The sequence below is a fragment of the Pteronotus mesoamericanus genome, unplaced genomic scaffold (assembly GCF_021234165.1).
Source record: "Pteronotus mesoamericanus isolate MK-2021 breed Mesoamerican mustached bat unplaced genomic scaffold, CSHL_Meso_final contig_73, whole genome shotgun sequence".
NCBI lineage: Eukaryota > Metazoa > Chordata > Mammalia > Chiroptera > Mormoopidae > Pteronotus > Pteronotus mesoamericanus.
The window spans coordinates 1389860-1408179 of NW_026555245.1; the positions used below are offsets into that span (position 1 = coordinate 1389860).

The window sequence follows — 18320 nt, forward strand, 5'->3', positions numbered from 1 at the left end:
CTATGAGGAGAAGCCATGTGGTCCGAAGGGTGTAGATAGGAGTTGGCTACGAGATCTGGTGTGTAAGGGGGAAGCTATGCGGCTTGGAGTAAGAAGGGGAAGATTGCGGAAGAGCTGATGGAGCTGTGTGGGGACTTGTCTAACCCACAACAAATTCATGGGAGATTCTAGGAGCTGAACTGTGACCAGGAGTGAGCTGCAGACTTCAGCTTCTCTGAAGGATGTACAGAAGTCACTGTCTTGGGATGTGTACCTCTCTGGGCTTGACCACGATCCTGTGTAACACAGCACATGTTTTCTTGAACCATAACATGAAGGCTGAGAACTGCATACCCCAGATCCTGAAGGTAAGAGCTGCTGTGAGATGATGGTGACTCTGAAACCCACAAGTGTGCATTCCAGGGAGGATGGAGATCTGTTTGTGCAGCTGGCTTAAGAATAGATAAAGATATGGGGAAATTCTGGGCATGGTTTTGGCTTATAGGCTTTTGGGGAACAAGGGAAGTGCTGGGTCTCATGGGAGAGGAGGGCTCTGAGCAGGAGTGCTCTCAGCCACCCACGGTTGGAATTCTGTTAATAAAAACCTGTTTCCTTCAACACTAATTGTTTGGCCATGTGTCAAGGAACCACGTGGCCTGCTGGGAAATGCCCTGTCTCGTTTCAGGAACTGTAACCCTGCCGACAGGCTGGAGAGCCCCAAGGCTGGAAATAATCAGGGAGGCCTTGGAGAAACAGGTTTCTGACATAACCTGTCCCCTTGGCAGGGGCATAGCTCCTGCCTCTGCTTTGCCGTGGATGATCGGTGATCCATGACGGGTAAGTTATCTCGAGCTGAGGTGTACAACCTAAGACAGATGCAGATCGAATATTGGCAGCAGACAAGAAATTGGGGGACATGGAAAAAGGGCAAAAAGACCTGCACCCCTCAGCTTGGCTTGGACATGGCCAGAGTCCTCATTCTATCCAAAAGAAGTCTCCTCTTTTCTTGGAGACTCCCTCCCCACACCTGGCTCAGGCTCAAAATTCCAGAGTCAGTCCTAAACCAGATCTGGCAGTTCCCAGGGAGATCAGGCCTAAAAGTAAATTCCTTAAAGTGTGCTTTGTTCTTCCCTCAGAAGCTCTAGCCAGCTCATGCTGGGAAGGAAATTTACAGTATTCACAGGCACTAACCCTATACCTTTAGGCACTCTTATCTCTTACGTTTACTACACTCTCATGTTTAGTCATCTCTCTTGTTTACTAGTCTCCTCTTGGACCGCATGTAAATCGGTGTGTTCCTGCCATTTGTTTTTTTCAAAACATCACCCATTCTCTGTAAACATTAACATAAGGATGTAATGAGATAACCTGTGCATACCTGTTACCTAGACCCACTGATAACCTTTTCAATAAAAGCCTTTGAACAAAGGGACTCAGGGCCTTCCCCACTAGGGGGATGTGCCATGTCCCCTCTCTTGGCAAACAGAGCGGTGTTTGCAATGGCTCGTGTTTATTCCCCTCATCCGTGACAACCCCGGGATGGGCTCTGTGGGATTCAGAGCCCTGCTCCCATCTCAGCTGGCCCCAGATGGTATCCCACAGATCCTGGTAGTACCGCGCTCCCTGCTGCATGCTTGGTTCCCCGTGACGTGGCAGTTGCTGCCAGGCCTGGGATGAGCAGCAACCCAAGTGGTGCGCCCCATCTTGCCACCACATTGCAGTTGGCGACCCGAACATGAACGTTCCCCGATATGTGGCACCCCATTGGAGCCCAGCACAACAGCGGCCAAGACCCAGTTTTCTCAATGACATTCTATTAAAAAAATAATGAAGCAACTTATGATCAAGATGGAGGTATAGGCAGACATGGTAAACCTCTTCAACAACCTCTCCAAAATTACAACTAAAATATAGAATAACCATCGCTCAGAACTGTCAGAAATCAAGGTGAATGAAGTCTGACAATTATGGAATCGAAGAAACCACCTCCATTCAGACAGGTAGGAGGGGCACAGGCATGGAATGGGCTGGTCCAACATCCATGTGGATAAAAATTCAGGAGGGGTATCTCCAGAGGAAGGAGTCCCAGACCCATACCAGGCCCCTCAGCCCAGCATTCCAGTGTCAGGAAGATTAAGTCCCCACAACTTCTAGCTGCAAAACCCGGCAGGGACTGAGTCACTGGAAGAAACCGCTGGAGCTCTAAGCAGTTCCTCTTAGAGAACCCACACACGGACTCAACTACTCAGACTCATTCTCTCTGAGCTCCAGCACCCAGGTAGCAGCTTCAAAAGCACCAGTGGCATTCAGGGAGAAAAATCAATTGTCTGGCATCAAGGCAAGCAGAGGCCATTGCCCCTTGGCTAAACCCACCACCCAACAGAGCTGGTAAGCTGGTGCCATATCTGAGACTCCATCAGTCTGCCTAACACTGTTCGACCTGCCTTGGAGATCCCCAGAGACTCTGCCCACCCAACTTAGGGGCCCACCCAAGCTGCCTTTCCATCAAAATGGCTGGTCTGGGCCCCTAAATCCTATCAAACAAGCAACAACTGGCCTCAGTGAGCCCTAGGGGCAGCCAGATTAGAGTCACAGCGTGGCTTCCCGGGGAATCAGCCTCCAAGCCCAGCACAAGTAGCAGCCATCTCGGATTGCTTTACAGCTCAGGCACGGTGCCCCACAACAAAACACACAGGCGGGGGCGGACCTTGGCCTGCATCACCCGGGAAACCCCAGGGCCAGTGCACACAGGGGACAGCTCCAGACCACGTCAGAGCACCGCCACCCCGCCCCTGCACAGCTGATCCTCCACAGAGGATGGAGGGTGGTGGCAGGTGGTCACAGCCAATCCTTGCAGTGGACTGGCCTAGGGAAATCCCTCCCATTCATCTGCCAACAGCAACCAAGACTCAACTGCAAGAGGAGAGGGTACTCAGACCACACAAAGGGCACGCCTCCAGTACCCAGCTTGGGTCATAGGGGAGGGTGTGCCATTGGACCCTACAGGACACCTACTACATTAGGCCACGCTACCAAGATACGGAGTCATAGCAACTCTACCTAATACATACAGACAAACAGGGAGGCTGCCAAAATGAGGAGACAAAGAAACATGGCCCAAATGAAAGAAAAGACCAAAAGCCCAGAAAGAGAGCTAAACAAATGGAGATAAGCAGTCTATCAGATGCAGGGCTCAAATCTCTGGTTGTAAGGATGCTCAAGGAGCTTAGTGAGGACCTCAGCAGCATAAAAAAGATCCAGTCAGAAATAAAGAATACACTAACTCAAATAAAGAACAACTTACAGGCAAACAACAGTAGATTGAATGAAATGGAGAATCAAATCAGTGATTTGGAACATAAAGAAACAAAAAACAACCGATGAGAACAACGAGAAGTAAAAAGAATCCCCCCAAATGAGGACAGTATAAGCAGCCTCTGGACAACTTCAAGAAGTCTAACATTCACATCACAGGGGTGACAGAAGGAGAAGAGAAAGAGTAAGAAATTGGAAATCTATCTGAAAAAATAATGAAAGAAAACTTACCTCTCGGTGAAGGAAACAGACATACAAATCCAGGAAGCACAGAGAGTCCCAATTATGATGGACGCAAAGAGGCCCACTCCAAGACACACCATAATTGAAAGGCCAAAGGTTAAAGAGAGACTCTTAAAAAACAGCAAAGAAAACTAGTTAACAGGAGGTTGCCACAATGGAGGGCAGAGGAGATTGGGTCAAGAAGTGAGGGGATTAACAAGCGCAAATAGGTAGTTACAGAATAGCGATGGGGATGTAAAGTGCAGTATAGGAAATGGAGTAGCCAAAGAACTTATACACATGACCCAGGGACATGAACAAAAGTCGGGGGATTGTCTGAGGGAGTGTGGGGTGCTGGGTGGAGGGGGACAAAGGGGAAAAGCCAGAGAAACTATAATAGCATAATCAATAAAATATAATTAAAAAAAGACAATGGAGCAATGAGATGCTTGTGTCTATGTATCATTAAATAATTTGGATTTGATAGGAGTCATAATGTTACAGAGTAGGCCAGGGCCCGTTCACGTGTCGCCTTGGTGTAAAACCCAACAATTAATGCTGGAAGTAGCAGATTTTTAATTATAACATTCCAACTCTGGGCAAGCCTAGAGCACTCATGCTCTGAGCCCAGTTTTCCCACGAGATCCAGCACTTCCTATGTTCCCCGCCAGATTATGAACCAGAAACATCCCTGAAACATTCCCATGTTCTTATATTAAGCTAGCTGTGCATACATTTCTCCAGTCCCTCCGGAATGTACCAAAGTCACCATCTTCACACAACAGCTCTTTCCTTCAGGATCTGTGATACATATTCATTATCCTACATTTTAATACTCCAGAAAAGCATGTTTCGTGTTACCCTGGATCATGGTGAAACTCAGGAAAGACTCAGGTCTTAAAAGTCCAGATAAAATCCAGGTTGTGTCAGTCAGGATCTTTCAAGAAAGTCCTTGCAGCTCTGGAGTCAGCCAGAATGTTTACTTCTCCCTTCTCATTGCTCTTTCAAACTGCATGGCAAAAATTCTTTACGATAGACAACATGTCTCTTCCCTTACTACTACCCACCCCATGGCCAAGAGCACTTCTCCTTCCCAAACCACACGGTCAGGAGAGCTCTGTACAGCGGCTCTATCCTGCTTTTCTTCTCCTTTTTGAGCTGTGTGGTAGAGAGTGAGGAAATGGCTCCTAAGTCTACTTTAAATCCCACTGCCTCCTCCATAACCACATTTTCCACTCATCCCACAATTGACTACATCTGCCTGTTCTCTGGTATCTTCTGCCTCTCTCTGGTTACCATTGTTAGTTTGGTCAGATGTGGCCCCTGACACTGAGAAACTGCCTTCCTGCTCTTGTGCAGGTGTAGTTACCAGGTAACTGCCTCCAGGCTACGTCACATGTTAAAGTCATACACATCTCCCTGGCTCCCAGTGGGCTGCCACAGCTATTTAGTTTGATTATAACACTGGTCAGCTGTTACTGATATGCAAAGTACCTCTCAACTGGTCTGTCCACTTCCCATTTCCCAAGCAATGGCTGTGGGGTTTTTCCCCTATATTCTTGGGCACCCCAAGTCCTGAACCTCATTCCACACCCATAACAGTAAGAAGAGAAATCATTCTATTTAAATGACAGCAGAGATGTGGTGGACACTAGAATAAAACCTAGTGTTAAGTAATTACAGAGAATACATTTGTATAAACAAAATAGAGGGTAATCTTAATTAAGGTAAGACTAACATGACAAGTACTACATAGAGAAAATGAAGGTATATGCCATTGTTGAAAATTAGTTGGATCTTCTTTTCAAAGATGTTAATTTTCTATGTTGTGTCATGGGGTGGGATTGTGAGAGAATATCTCAGACATCATACATTCATCTAGTTTATCTCACCACATGTTGGAACAAACATTTAGATTCCCAGAACTTTGAGATTTGGAGATCATGTCTTCTAAGAGTTGATAGGAAATAGAGAAAGATTTTAAAGAACAACAACAACGACAACAACAAAAGCAGTATTTAAGAGGCTACGGGCTAAGTTCTGAGACCAACTTTTGGTGACAGCATCAGGTAAGACTGAAAGCCAATAGAATATCTCCAAATAAGTCATTTCAATAGGTTTTTTTTTTTCACAACACATATTTCATATCATTGTGCTGCAAATTTTTTAAATTCACTTAAAATGGCTATAAAATATTTTAAAAACTTTTATTTATGAAATTCACTAAGAGCTCTACATTTCATTTGTCTCTACTAATGTAATAATGCATGGTTTAAAGTCCATTAAGAGGAACCTCAAATCTCCCTGTACATATTTGCATTTGGTTTCATTGCTTTTCTACTACCGCTGAAATGAAACCCTTTTCAACCAAATGCTTAGTTGAAAATGCTCTAAGTAATTTAGCTCTTCCCACAAGCGGGTATGAAAATCCTAACTGGATTCCAAACTTTTCGTAATTAGGCTGATTAAACTATGTATTGGATTCAGTCACTAATTGATTATTGACTTTACCTGCAAATGTTGGCTAGTGTTTCATTGGTTTAGAATGTATTAACCTCCCAGTACTGTAAATTCAATCCTATCTTTAAATCTAATCAACTAATTACATCAAATGAAAGCAAAATTTCCAAAAATAGCTTCTAATTAGAGATTTCGTCCAGGGAAGAGATTGGATAATTCTCCGTAGAGGCGTGTCTCCTTCTATTGACAGCCGCTAGAGGCTCCGCCCTCACCTACTCCACGCCTCTTTTCCGTACACAACAACCCCCGGCGCGGGCATCGGAAGTGACGTAGGGAGGCCGCCGGAGGTGTCGTTGGTGCGTTGCGCGACTAGGCCTGAGAGTGGATTGGGGCCTACGCCCGGGAATATAACGCGATGTCGATCGAAATCGAGTCCTCGGAGTGAGTCCTGCGGTGGTGGATATTCGGGAAGTGGAGGGGGCCAGGACAGGAAGGGTATAGAGTGGCAGGTGCTCAGCGGGAGGTGTCCGAGAGGCTAGGGGGTGGAGGGGCATTTCCTTGCCCACAAAAGAAGTTTCTTGATTCTGGCTGTCTCGGAGGCGGGCCCACGAGGACGTAGCGGACGAGAAGCTCAAAGGCCCGTGGGAGGCGGCGCTGGGCCGGGCGAAGGATACTCCTTGAAGATCCGAGTTTTAGCCATCGCCGACACTCCTGGCGGCCCGCTCTGTAACTGATCAAATCACCCCGCCATTCTGAGCTCCACTCTGATTATCTGAGTAAGGGGGCTTGGACTCAGCCTTCTCGCTCTTCCTGCCCCTCTTACATAAGTGTAATTCGTTTCCTGTGTGCCTACACGGCTCCTTTGCTTTCCTCTGCACAGCATTTAACCCAGTATTGTCACTGTTTTTCTGTCCACCCTACTGGCCTGTGTGTGCGCTCTTTTTTCTTACAGTTCCAGTGCCTAGCACACCGGAGAGGCTTTATCACCGCCTTTATAATGAATGAACAACTACCTGTTCTATCAGGTTCTGTGTGGCGCTACACTTTGGTTAGCCTATGAGTTCTTTGTAGCTACAAAGGACAGACTATTTGGAGGTTGGGCCAGAAGAATGATGGATTGGGGCGGGGAGGCGGGGATTAGTGAGTGACTGAAGGAGGTCTTTAACTTTTCCAGGACACCATCTTCCACCTTGCCAATACTTAATAATTAAGTCATCAGACAACATTTGTGTCCTGAGTGTAGGTAAAGGAGAGGGCTTCTGAAAACCGGCCAAATGATTAAAGGAGGTTTATTTATTCACCAGATACTGAAATCTACTATGTGTTGTTCTAGACACTAATGAACAAAACAAAAACCCTTGCACTTAAGGATGTCCATAGCTATGGGAGAAGGCAAACAACAGGCAAAAACAATAAGTAAACTATGAGGCTTAGCATGATGATAGGTATTGTGAAGAAAAATAAAGCATAGCAGAGTGATAGTGTTGGAGTTAAGACAACTAAGTCAAGGGCAGGAGTTGGAAAGGATTCCATGCTTTGGGACTTGAATAATAGTGGACACCAACCATTCTTCCAGTCTTGGGCATCTGTACATTTTTATTATCAATAGCAGCTTCTATTTATTAAGGATTTCCTATGCTAGTCATGCTATAAAGCAGTATAGTCAACCCTTTCACCAAGTCTACAGGGTAGGTATTTTTCTTAGCAGATGAGGAAACAGGCAGAGATAACTGACTTGCTGAAGCTCACAGTTAGTAAGTGACAGTACTAATTCAAATCCCAGCTGATCTCCAAAGTGTTAAACTCTATGTATTACATAGTGTTTGAAGGAAGTAAATTTGATTTTGATTATGCCAAATAAGAGGTCTTTCGAGGAGAGTGCCTTATTTTGGGAGTGCAAATAGAAGTGTGTTAAGGAAGATAGCTGCTAGAATAGTAGGGATCTAAACCTGAGTCTCTTACAGGAGCCATGAGAAAAAAGACTACTGTAAATAGCAGTAATCAGTTTCCTTCTACAGGGATTTTTATGCAAGAGTATTTGCTTTCCTGTCAGGGATGTATGCTCAAGAGCCACACTGCCAGTTTGAATCTTCATTTTTCCCGCTTATTTGTTACTTGGTGAGATCCTTTATAAAATGGACATAATATTAATAACCTACTTCATAGGATCGTTTTGAGGAGTACTTGCTATACAGTAAATACATAATAAACATCGGTTATTATTTTATGACCATTATTTCTCCCCAGAGTAAATTTAAATTCATTCTGAAATCCCTTCCCTGTGACAGTCTGCCCTCTGTACTAACGCTATTAGAAATACAGTGTGAGCCACATATAAGAAAAGAGAAAGAAAACATACAGTGAATTTCTACAGTATATATGAACAGATCATTAGACTCATAAGTTCAAGATTTTTTTTTTTTAAGATTTTATTTTTAGAGAGGAGGGCACAGGAGCAAGAAAGAGAGGCAGAGAAGTATCAATGTGTGGTTGCCTCTTGTACGCCCCCAAATGGGGACCTAGCCTACAACTAAGACATGTGCCCTGACTGGGAATCAAACCAGCTACCCCTTGGTTTACAGGTTGGTGCTCAATCCCCTGAGCCACGGCAGCGAGGGCAAGGGTAAGATGAAGGTGTTTTAACTATAAACAAATTTAAGTATAAATAATTTATAAGTTTCTGTCACATGTAGAAAATGGTTGCTTATTCTCTCAGTATTTGGCAATTATCTGGCTCCTCCTTTCCTTGGGAAACCGAAGGCAGGAGGTTGGTGTTGTTTTTGCAAAAGCTATGTGGTGAGGACACATATCTTTGCTTTCCTTTTACATACAGTATAGTTTTACTTATTTGTGTTCAACAAATCCCTATTAAGAAAATCCCAGTTCACATTTTTGGGTTGTCATTTTTAAAAAGGAACCAAGTCATCCTGCAGGCATTTAGAATATTTGTGTCAATGACTAGACTAGGTTTAAATAGTTCATTCAAGTGTTCAAAAATATAAGTGAATAAATTAGTAGGAAACTTGGCATAGTAAAAAGATCTCTGGACTTGGAAGTAAGAGAGTCACTTTGGTACCAGTTCCCTTTTTAGGTAACTCTGAGACATTGGGCAAATTATTTCCCCTTTCTGAACCCTAGCTGTCCTATTTCTGAGATGGAGGTAGGAATAGATGATCCCCAAAGTCTCCTGTAACTTAGATTCTGTGATTTTTGAGAAGTTTTTCTTACATGAAAAAGAAATGGGAAGTAGGTAGTAAAAGGAAGATGGTTGAGAAGAAGAAATAAGCTGGCATGGGCTTGCTTTTGTGGTCTCCCTGGTGAGTGAGGATACCTGAAAGGATGACGTGCTTTCTTTTTTCAGTGTGATCCGTCTTATCATGCAGTACCTGAAGGAGAACAGTTTACACCGGGCGTTAGCCACCTTGCAGGAGGAGACTACTGTGTCTCTGAACACCGTGGACAGCATTGAGAGTTTCGTTGCTGACATTAATAGTGGCCACTGGGACACTGTTTTGCAGGCTATACAGTCTCTGAAATTGCCAGACAAAACCCTCATTGACCTCTATGAACAGGTAAGAGTGCAGGTGATTCCTGTGGGTTGGTTTAATGTGGGCCCCCTGGCTGGGAAGCATTAGTGAGCATTCCTTCAAGCACTATAGGGCTGCAATAGGCCTTAAAACTTGCCCCGTCAAGGCTTGAGTGCTACTTTGTATTTTTTTTTCCTCTCCTTGGAAAAGCCAAGATTTTCCCAAATTGACAGTATTTCATAATTGGTCATTCAGTGAACTGTTCTGACACCAACCATTCTGACACTAGCTAGTGTGCTGCAGTTCAGTTCTGGCACTAACCACCCAAAGTTAGTGCAGACCCCACAAGCTAAGGGCTCAGTTCTCCATAAGATTGCCCATGCTTCAGACACGAGTTGCACTTTAGAGTCTCAAGCCACTCACAGTTCTGACCAGCTGAATACACACTTGGAGGTCCCCATGGCCCCCTTAGAATTGATAATTTACTAGAATGACTCACATAACTAGGAAAGCACGATATTTATGACTGCAGTTTCATTATCAAGGATATAGGCTGGAACCAGCCAGAAGAAGAGACACATAGGGTGAGGTCTTGGGAGGATTCCGAACACAGAGCTTCTAATGCCCTCTCTCCATGGGCTCAGTGTTTCTTTTCACCTGGCATAGTAATGTGTTCACCAACCAGGAAGCTCCATTGGGGTTTTTATTGGGGTTTCATTCAGTCTTCAGCTCCCTGGAGGCTGGGCTAGCCCAAAGCGTCAACCCAACGATCACATGGTTGATCTTTCTGGTGACCAGCCCCTATCTTGAGCTATCTTTTTTAGCACAAACCAAGAATGTTGCAGGGGCCTCATTAATAACAAAGGTACCTGTATCACTGTTGAACTTTGAGGGTTTTTAGGAGCTTTGTGCCAGGAAACCGGGACAGACATCATACAAAAGAACAGAGTGGAGTTTCTGTATATAAGAAAGTAGTGTTATTTGTAAAAATAGGGTAGTTGGTTTGTTTCTTTACAATCCACATGAGTTCAGTAATTCCCCAAAGAAAATGTTGATATTTGGAGGAATATTTCTCTGGAGCCCATGGAGATATTACCATCTTTAGTTTTGTTCAGCATCCGTATTCTGAAAAAGTGACTTGAGAGGAGATGAGGTTGGTAAATAAAAATGGAGGGTGGAAGTTGAAGTATTGAAGTTATTATTTACAAATAAAATCAGTTGTCCACTTGAAAAGGAGACGGGGCATTTGCCAGTATAGGAAATTACTTTGACAGGCCATTTCTGCATGAGAGATTGTACTGAAAAGGAAGTATTACTAAGAGAATGCAATGAAACAGCCATTTTCTTTCACTTTTCCAGGTTGTACTGGAATTGATAGAGCTCCGTGAATTGGGGGCTGCCCGGTCACTTCTGAGACAGACTGATCCTATGATCATGTTAAAACAAACACAGCCGGAGCGGTATATTCATCTGGAGAACCTCTTGGCCAGGTCTTATTTTGATCCTCGTGAGGTATGACTGTGGTAACAAAAAGAAACTTGTTAATTTTGAAAACATACAATAATGCAATCTTTTAAAACCATTTTACTGGATACTCTGTGATTTTAACTTTTTATAATGACTTTTCTATTTATATATATTGTTTGAAATTTGCATATGTTAGATTAATCTTGTTCAGTCGTCTGAGTATTGGAGGGTCTTCCCTTCTCCACGTACCCCTTTTGCAGAGATTTGAGAGTCAGTAACTAGAGAAGCAGAAAGTTTATTCTGATGTCATTTCCTCATTATTCCAAGTACTTGCCTGGCCCTTAAGTGCTACCTGACTGCTGGTATATTCACTGTGCATTTGTGTCCCTTGCTGCTGATGATTTCAGTTTCCGTCCAGCTCTTTCTTTCAGTTCTTAGAAGCTCATGCTTTTTTAAAACAATTTCTTAATTTATTTTATTTTTAAATATTTATTTTTTAGAGAGAGGGAAAGAAACATTGATCGGTTGCCTCACACATGCCCCCAGCTGGGGACCTGGCCTGCATCCCAGGCATGTGCCCCAACTGGGAATCAAACTGGCAACCCTTTGGTTCACAGGCCGGCGCTCAGTCCTCTGAGCCACACCAGACAGGATGAAGCTGATCCTTTTACTTCTCAGCTGATTATGCTTACTGGTAGAGCATGGTGACCGACACTCTTAACACTTTTCAAAACCTTTTTTTGAGTATACTTTCATTCTTTCTCACTCAGTCTTTTACTAGTCTAAATGGGAGGAAGAAGAATTTAATCGACATTGGATAACGGAAAGTTAGGGTAAATCACAGAAACCATGAGGATAAAGGATTACCAAGACAAGATTGAAGTTAGAGGTAGTGAAGAACATCTGGGCTGGGATTATTTGAAAGAAATTACCAAAGAATATAAAAGAATCCTTGGCTCTGCAGATTTTTCAAAAACTGTAAAAATAAATAAATAAATTAAAACCCCCTGGATGTGGAGTGGTTTACATGGGATGGGCTCTTCTCTGAAATAACAGTGTAGATTGGCTGACCTCAGTTTTCTCCCAGCTCATACTTTTGAAATGCAAGTGGGAAGAATTGAAAAGTCATTTTAAAAAACTAATTAAGTTAATTAATCCCCTGCTCAACTGGGAAGCTTCTTTCCATGTTTTCCTTTTTGAGTGTTTCTGCTTGATTGTTGTTTTTTTAAATTAAGCACACTCATATCTTCTAGCCATTTCTTGGCAGTGATGCTCCCCCTTCTCCTTTTCTCAGGCATACCCAGATGGAAGTAGCAAAGAGAAGAGAAGAGCAGCAATTGCCCAGGCCTTAGCTGGGGAAGTCAGTGTGGTGCCTCCATCTCGTCTCATGGCATTGCTGGGACAGGTAATTAAATCCATGGAACTGAAATTACCCCATATATAAACTATATGGATGAGCTAAAGATATCAGACATTCTAAGTATTGAGGATTACCTAGAGGGCTTTTTGTATTAACAGCTCTGCCATGCCACCCCCATCTTTCCTGGGAGAGGCAGTATAGATGAGGGATTAAGAGCAAAGGCTGTAGAGCCAGAGTTAGAGTGACCATAGAACTTATCATTCCACCTAGTGTAACGTAAGAGCACTGTTGATCATTGTGTCAGGACACTATTCCAGGCAAAATGGAACAATTATTAACCCTAGTTAGAATCCAAGCTCTCTCATTAGCGATGTGGTCTTGGGCATGTTACCTAACTTTTCCTAATCCCGTTTATTCTTCATGGTGTTGTAAGGACAAAATGATATAATGCACTTAAAGCATTCCCTATATTGCCTAACACCTTGTAAACACAGAGTAAATGGTAGGTGCTGGTGGTGGTGATATTTTTTAAATTTGTAGCAGTATTACTAGTGTTGTCATTATTATTGCAGAGCTACCTAGAGTAATACAGTAAGTTTTTTAAAAATTGATTAGAGAGAGAGACATACTGATTTATTTTTGCACTTATTCATGCATTCATTGATTGGTTCTTGTATGTGCCCTGACTGGGGATTGAACCTGCGACCTTGGCATATTGGGACAGTGCTCTAACCAATCAACCTACTCAGCTAGGGCCTAATAGATGTTTCATAACATAGGACACAAGGGATTAACAGAGCTGTAAATAGCCTTTTTGCACTAAATCTGCATTTAGAAGAGGGCTAAAAAGCTTTTGTTCTAGGTTTGTACTGCTTCTGAGATACAAAATTAAGCTGCTTTTTTTCCTAAATTACTTTTTATGAAAGTAATCGATGTACATAATTTAGGGCTTTTAGTGAAAAAATAGTCCCAGCTGCCCTTCTCCATTTCTGAATCTTAATTGCTACAATCACTTCTAACTCTCCTGGAGTTTACCTCCATAACTAAATAAAATATTATGTTTACACTATTATATCTTGACTTTTTTTAAAGACATTAGCTATTTCACTCCCTAGAGTGCACTCGCGTTCTTCTTTCTCCAGATTCTCAATATAGTTATATCACAACATCTGATTAAATCAGTGTAATGTTTACATTGTTATCTTTATTTTTTAATTCTATTTTATTGATTATGCTATTACAGTTGTCCTCATTTTTCTCTTTTCTGTCCACCCAGCTCCCCTTACTCCCTCAAGCAATCCCCCCACCATTGTTCATGTCCCTGGGTCATGTGTATAAGTTCTTTGGCTACTCCATTTCCTATACTGTACTTTACATCCCCATCGCTATTCTGTAACTACCTATTTGCGCTTGTTAATCCCCTCACTTCTTGACCCATTCTCCTCTGCCCTCCAATGTGGCAACCTCCTGTTAACTAGTTTTCTTTGCTGTTTTTTAAGAGTCTCTCTTTAACCTTTGGCCTTTCAATTATGGTGTGTCTTGGAGTGGGCCTCTTTGCGTCCATCATAATTGGGACTCTCTGTGCTTCCTGGATTTGTATGTCTATTTCCTTCACCGAGAGGTAAGTTTTCTTTCATTATTTTTTCAGATAGATTTCCAATTTCTTACTCTTTCTCTTCTCCTTCTGTCACCCCTGTGATGTGAATGTTAGACTTCTTGAAATTGTCCAGAGGCTGCTTATACTGTCCTCATTTGGGGGGATTCTTTTTACTTCTCATTGTTCTCATCGGTTGTTTTTTGTTTCTTTATGTTCCAAATCACTGATTTGATTCTCCATTTCATTCAATCTACTGTTGTTTGCCTGTAAGTTGTTCTTTATTTCAGTTAGTGTATTCTTTATTTCTGACTGGATCTTTTTTATGCTGCTGAGGTCCTCGCTAAGTTCCTTGAGCATCCTTACAACCAGAGATTTGAGCCCTGCATCTGATAGACTGCTTATCTCCATTTGTTTAGCTCTCTTTCTGGGCTTTTGGTCTTTTCTTTCATTTGGGCCATGTTTCTTTGTCTCCTCATTTTGGCAGCCTCCCTGTTTGTCTGTATGTATTAGGTAGAGTTGCTATGACTCCGTATCTTGGTAGCGTGGCCTAATGTAGTAGGTGTCCTGTAGGGTCCAATGGCACACCCTCCCCTATGACCCAAGGTGGGTACTGGAGGCGTGCCCTTTGTGTGGTCTGAGTACCCTCTCCTCTTGCAGTTGAGTCTTGGTTGCTGTTGGCAGATGAATGGGAGGGATTTCCCTAGGCCAGTCCACTGCAAGGATTGGCTGTGACCACCTGCCACCACCCTCCATCCTCTGTGGAGGATCAGCTGTGCAGGGGCGGGGTGGCGGTGCTCTGACGTGGTCTGTAGCTGTCCCCTGTGTGCACTGGCCCTGGGGTTTCCCGGGTGATGCAGGCCAAGGTCCGCCCCCGCCTGTGTGTTTTGTTGTGGGGCACCGTGCCTGAGCTGTAAAGCAATCCGAGATGGCTGCTACTTGTGCTGGGCTTGGAGGCTGATTCCCCGGGAAGCCACGCTGTGACTCTAATCTGGCTGCCCCTAGGGCTCACTGAGGCCAGTTGTTGCTTGTTTGATAGGATTTAGGGGCCCAGACCAGCCATTTTGATGGAAAGGCAGCTTGGGTGGGCCCCTAAGTTGGGTGGGCAGAGTCTCTGGGGATCTCCAAGGCAGGTCGAACAGTGTTAGGCAGACTGATGGAGTCTCAGATATGGCACCAGCTTACCAGCTCCGTTGGGTGGTGGGTTTAGCCAAGGGGCAATGGCCTCTGCTTGCCTTGATGCCAGACAATTGATTTTCTCCCTGAATGCCACTGGTGCTTTTGAAGCTGCTGCCTGGGTGCTGGAGCTCAGAGAGAATGAGTCTGAGTAGTTGAGTCCGTGTGTGGGTTCTCTAAGAGGAACTGCTTAGAGCTCCAGCGGTTTCTTCCAGTGACTCAGTCCCTGCCGGGTTTTGCAGCCAAAAGTTGTGGGAACTTATGTACACTGGAATGCTGGGCTGAGGGGCCTGATGTAGGTCTGCGACTCCTCGCTCTTGAGGTTTCCCTTCTGAATTTCTGTTCACCACTCGTGGGTGTGGGATTGGGCCATGCTGCATCTGCCCCTCCTACCAGTCTGAATGGAGGTGGTTTCTTCGATTCCCTAATTGTCAGACTTCCATTCACCTTGATTTCTGATAGTTCTGAGTGATAGTTGTTTTATATTTTCGTAATAATTTTGATGTGGTTGTGCAAAGAAGTAAGCCATACCTTTACGTAAGTACTGCTCATAGCCAAAAGTAGTTAACATTTAATTTCTTACATAATTTCTGTGATTCCTTGCAAAATTGCTTAATTTTTTTTCTTTTCCTTAGTTTTCTATTACCTCTTGCCGGCTTAGCCTGAATCTTTCTAATAAATGTAAAATGTGCCCCTTTCCCCCCTTGCTGATATCCTCCATGAGGCCCTTCTCTTTTGTTTCCATCAGGACTAATTCCTTTGGCTTGCTGCATAGTTATTGTACTGGGACTTCTTTCCTCTTCTCTCTGGGAATTCTTTCCTTTTGTTGGGTCATGTATTTTAGGTGCATGGATTTTTTTTTTTCTTGTCAAAGTTTAAACCCTTGTTTTGATGGAGTACTTCTAGTAATTTCCTGAGAAAGGGTACATTGAGGTAAATTTTTGAGACGTGTATGGGATACTTCTTTTTCTCAAAACATTTATGTATTTATTTTTAGAGAGGGGAAGGGAGTGAGAGAGAGGGAGAGAAACATCAATGTGTCATTGCCTCTTGCGTGCCCCCTACTGGGGACCTAGCTTGAACCCAGGCATGTGCCCTAAACTGGGAATAGAACTGATGACCCTTTAGTTCGCAGACCAGCACAGAATCCACTGAGCCACACCAGCCAGGGTGTATGGAATATTCCTTATCTCTCTCTCTTTATTCAAGGGTTTAAAGTTTTATTTTTCTCCTTGCATTTTCTTATTTTCTCTGAGTCCCTTTCCCCCCCCGCCCATTTGTTTAGGTGCCCATGTTTAGAAACTTTGCTGAAATATTTCAGGATTCTTGGCTGTTGGTTCATATTTAAGAGTGAAACAATGAAAAGCTATTTGGAAACTCAGTGTGGAAAGAGGGTGGAAACTGGTTAGATTCAACCTGGAATGATTAAGTAAATATCCTCACTTATCAGTATCTATGGGTATATTCTCTTGGACTTTTCAACTTTTTCAGAAGCTATTCCTCTAGTGTCCTGCATGGGAGAGTATAAACCGTCCTGTGAGCCACACATGGAAGGATACTGGTGGAGGTGGAGAGTAAAGAAATCTCACTGTCTAGCATACCAATGTACACTGGATCCCCCGGTTTTCATTGTAGCTTTGAACTCACCTTTCCTCAGTTCTATCTTGTTTTCTATCACGCAGTATCCCAACTTTTCCAGAAAATAAGCCACCTGCCTTCTCTTGAGGCTGGGGCAAGGCAGTCACCTGATGCATTGGGTTGGGAGAGGTCCCGGAAGCTAATTGCTCTTAATACATATTTTATCATTGCCTTCTATCTTGCGTTATCCTCACATCTTGCCTTATACTTGAAGGACATATGGTACCTCCAATTCCTAAATTTTTTTGGAATTTGCAAGGTAGTTTGGCTTGCCTTTTGTGGCTTCCTCATCCCCATGTACCCTGCCTGGGAATCGAACCAGTGACCTCTCAGTTCGCAGGGCAGCACTCAGTCCACTGAGCCACACTTTCCAGGGCAAATTAGCAGAGTTTTAAAATGATATCCAAAACTGTTGAGTTTTCTTGATATAACAAAAAGAAGAAGGAATAAATATTAATCCATGTACCTGTTATATAGACCTGACACATTATTTTGTTGTATCCTTTCAGCGGCTGTAGGAGTTAGGCTTTTTTTAGTTCATAAAATGGGAAGTCAAAATAACATTTGACAAATGATGCAGCCTAGGGCCATCTGTCTCCAATGTCCATGATCCTTTCATTCCTCATAATATAGTTGTGAGGACTGTTGAAGTTGGCAGTTTTTTGGGAGAAGTTTGTCAGTATATATCAAGAGCTATAACCATTCATATTCTTTTTTGGATCCAATAATTCCTATTCTAGGAGTCTATTCTAAGGTGGGAATATCCCCAAAATAGAAAAAGTCTTATGTCCAAAGATGTTCATTGCAGCATTATTTAAATGAGTAAAATACTAGAAGTGTGTAAATGTCCATTTATATTAATAATAATACTATATATTAATATATAATATATTAATATGTTATTATATTATAATAAACTGTTAAATGTCCACTAGATAGGATTTATTTTATAGGCATTGAAATATTAATTACAGCGTAGCATGATTTGATGTTAGATGAAAACCGGAAAATATATAACTTTACATATAGCCCTGGCCCGATACTTGAGTTGGTTAGAGCATTGTCCAGATTATATAAAGGTTGCGGGCTCGATCCCCAGTCAGGGCATGTACAAAAATCAACCGGTGAGTAAATAAGTGGAACAAAAAATTGCTGTCTGTCTGTCTCTTTCTCTCTCCCTTTCTCCCCATCCCCTCATCTCTATCTCCCCTTTCTAAAATCCCCCCCTTTCTAAAATCATTTTGAAAAATTTTTTAAAAACTTAAAACTTTACATATAGTAGAATTAACAGCTACATTAATTAAACACATGTAAGGGGGGAATACTAGAAAGTAATACATAAAATGCTAACAGTGGCTATGTTTCGATGTTGGAATAATGGAAGATTTTTGTTTTCCAAATTTTATTTATAATAAACAAAATAGGTATGGAAAGATGGACTTGTTGGTTCTCAGAATCCTCAACCCTCCCTGAAATTAGCCTGTGTTCCCAGGAGCATAGATTGTGTTGTGCGGAGTAACACAGACGGTGCTGTGTGGAAGCTAATGAACAAAATGAACTAACAAGCAAAATAGAGACAGAC

General features: G+C 42.9%; 1 protein-coding gene across 1 annotated transcript in view; it reads left to right on the plus strand.

Moving 5' to 3' along the window:
• The first annotated feature begins 6294 nt into the window (after positions 1 to 6294).
• SMU1 (SMU1 DNA replication regulator and spliceosomal factor) overlaps positions 6295 to 18320 on the plus strand; it is a 28946-nt gene continuing 16920 nt past the window's right edge. Inside the window, exons 1-4 of the mRNA XM_054582924.1 lie at positions 6295 to 6417; positions 9338 to 9548; positions 10863 to 11015; positions 12265 to 12375. Coding sequence (XP_054438899.1) covers positions 6392 to 6417; positions 9338 to 9548; positions 10863 to 11015; positions 12265 to 12375 — 501 coding nt within the window. The 5' untranslated portion in view covers positions 6295 to 6391. The remainder of the gene's footprint in view (positions 6418 to 9337; positions 9549 to 10862; positions 11016 to 12264; positions 12376 to 18320) is intronic.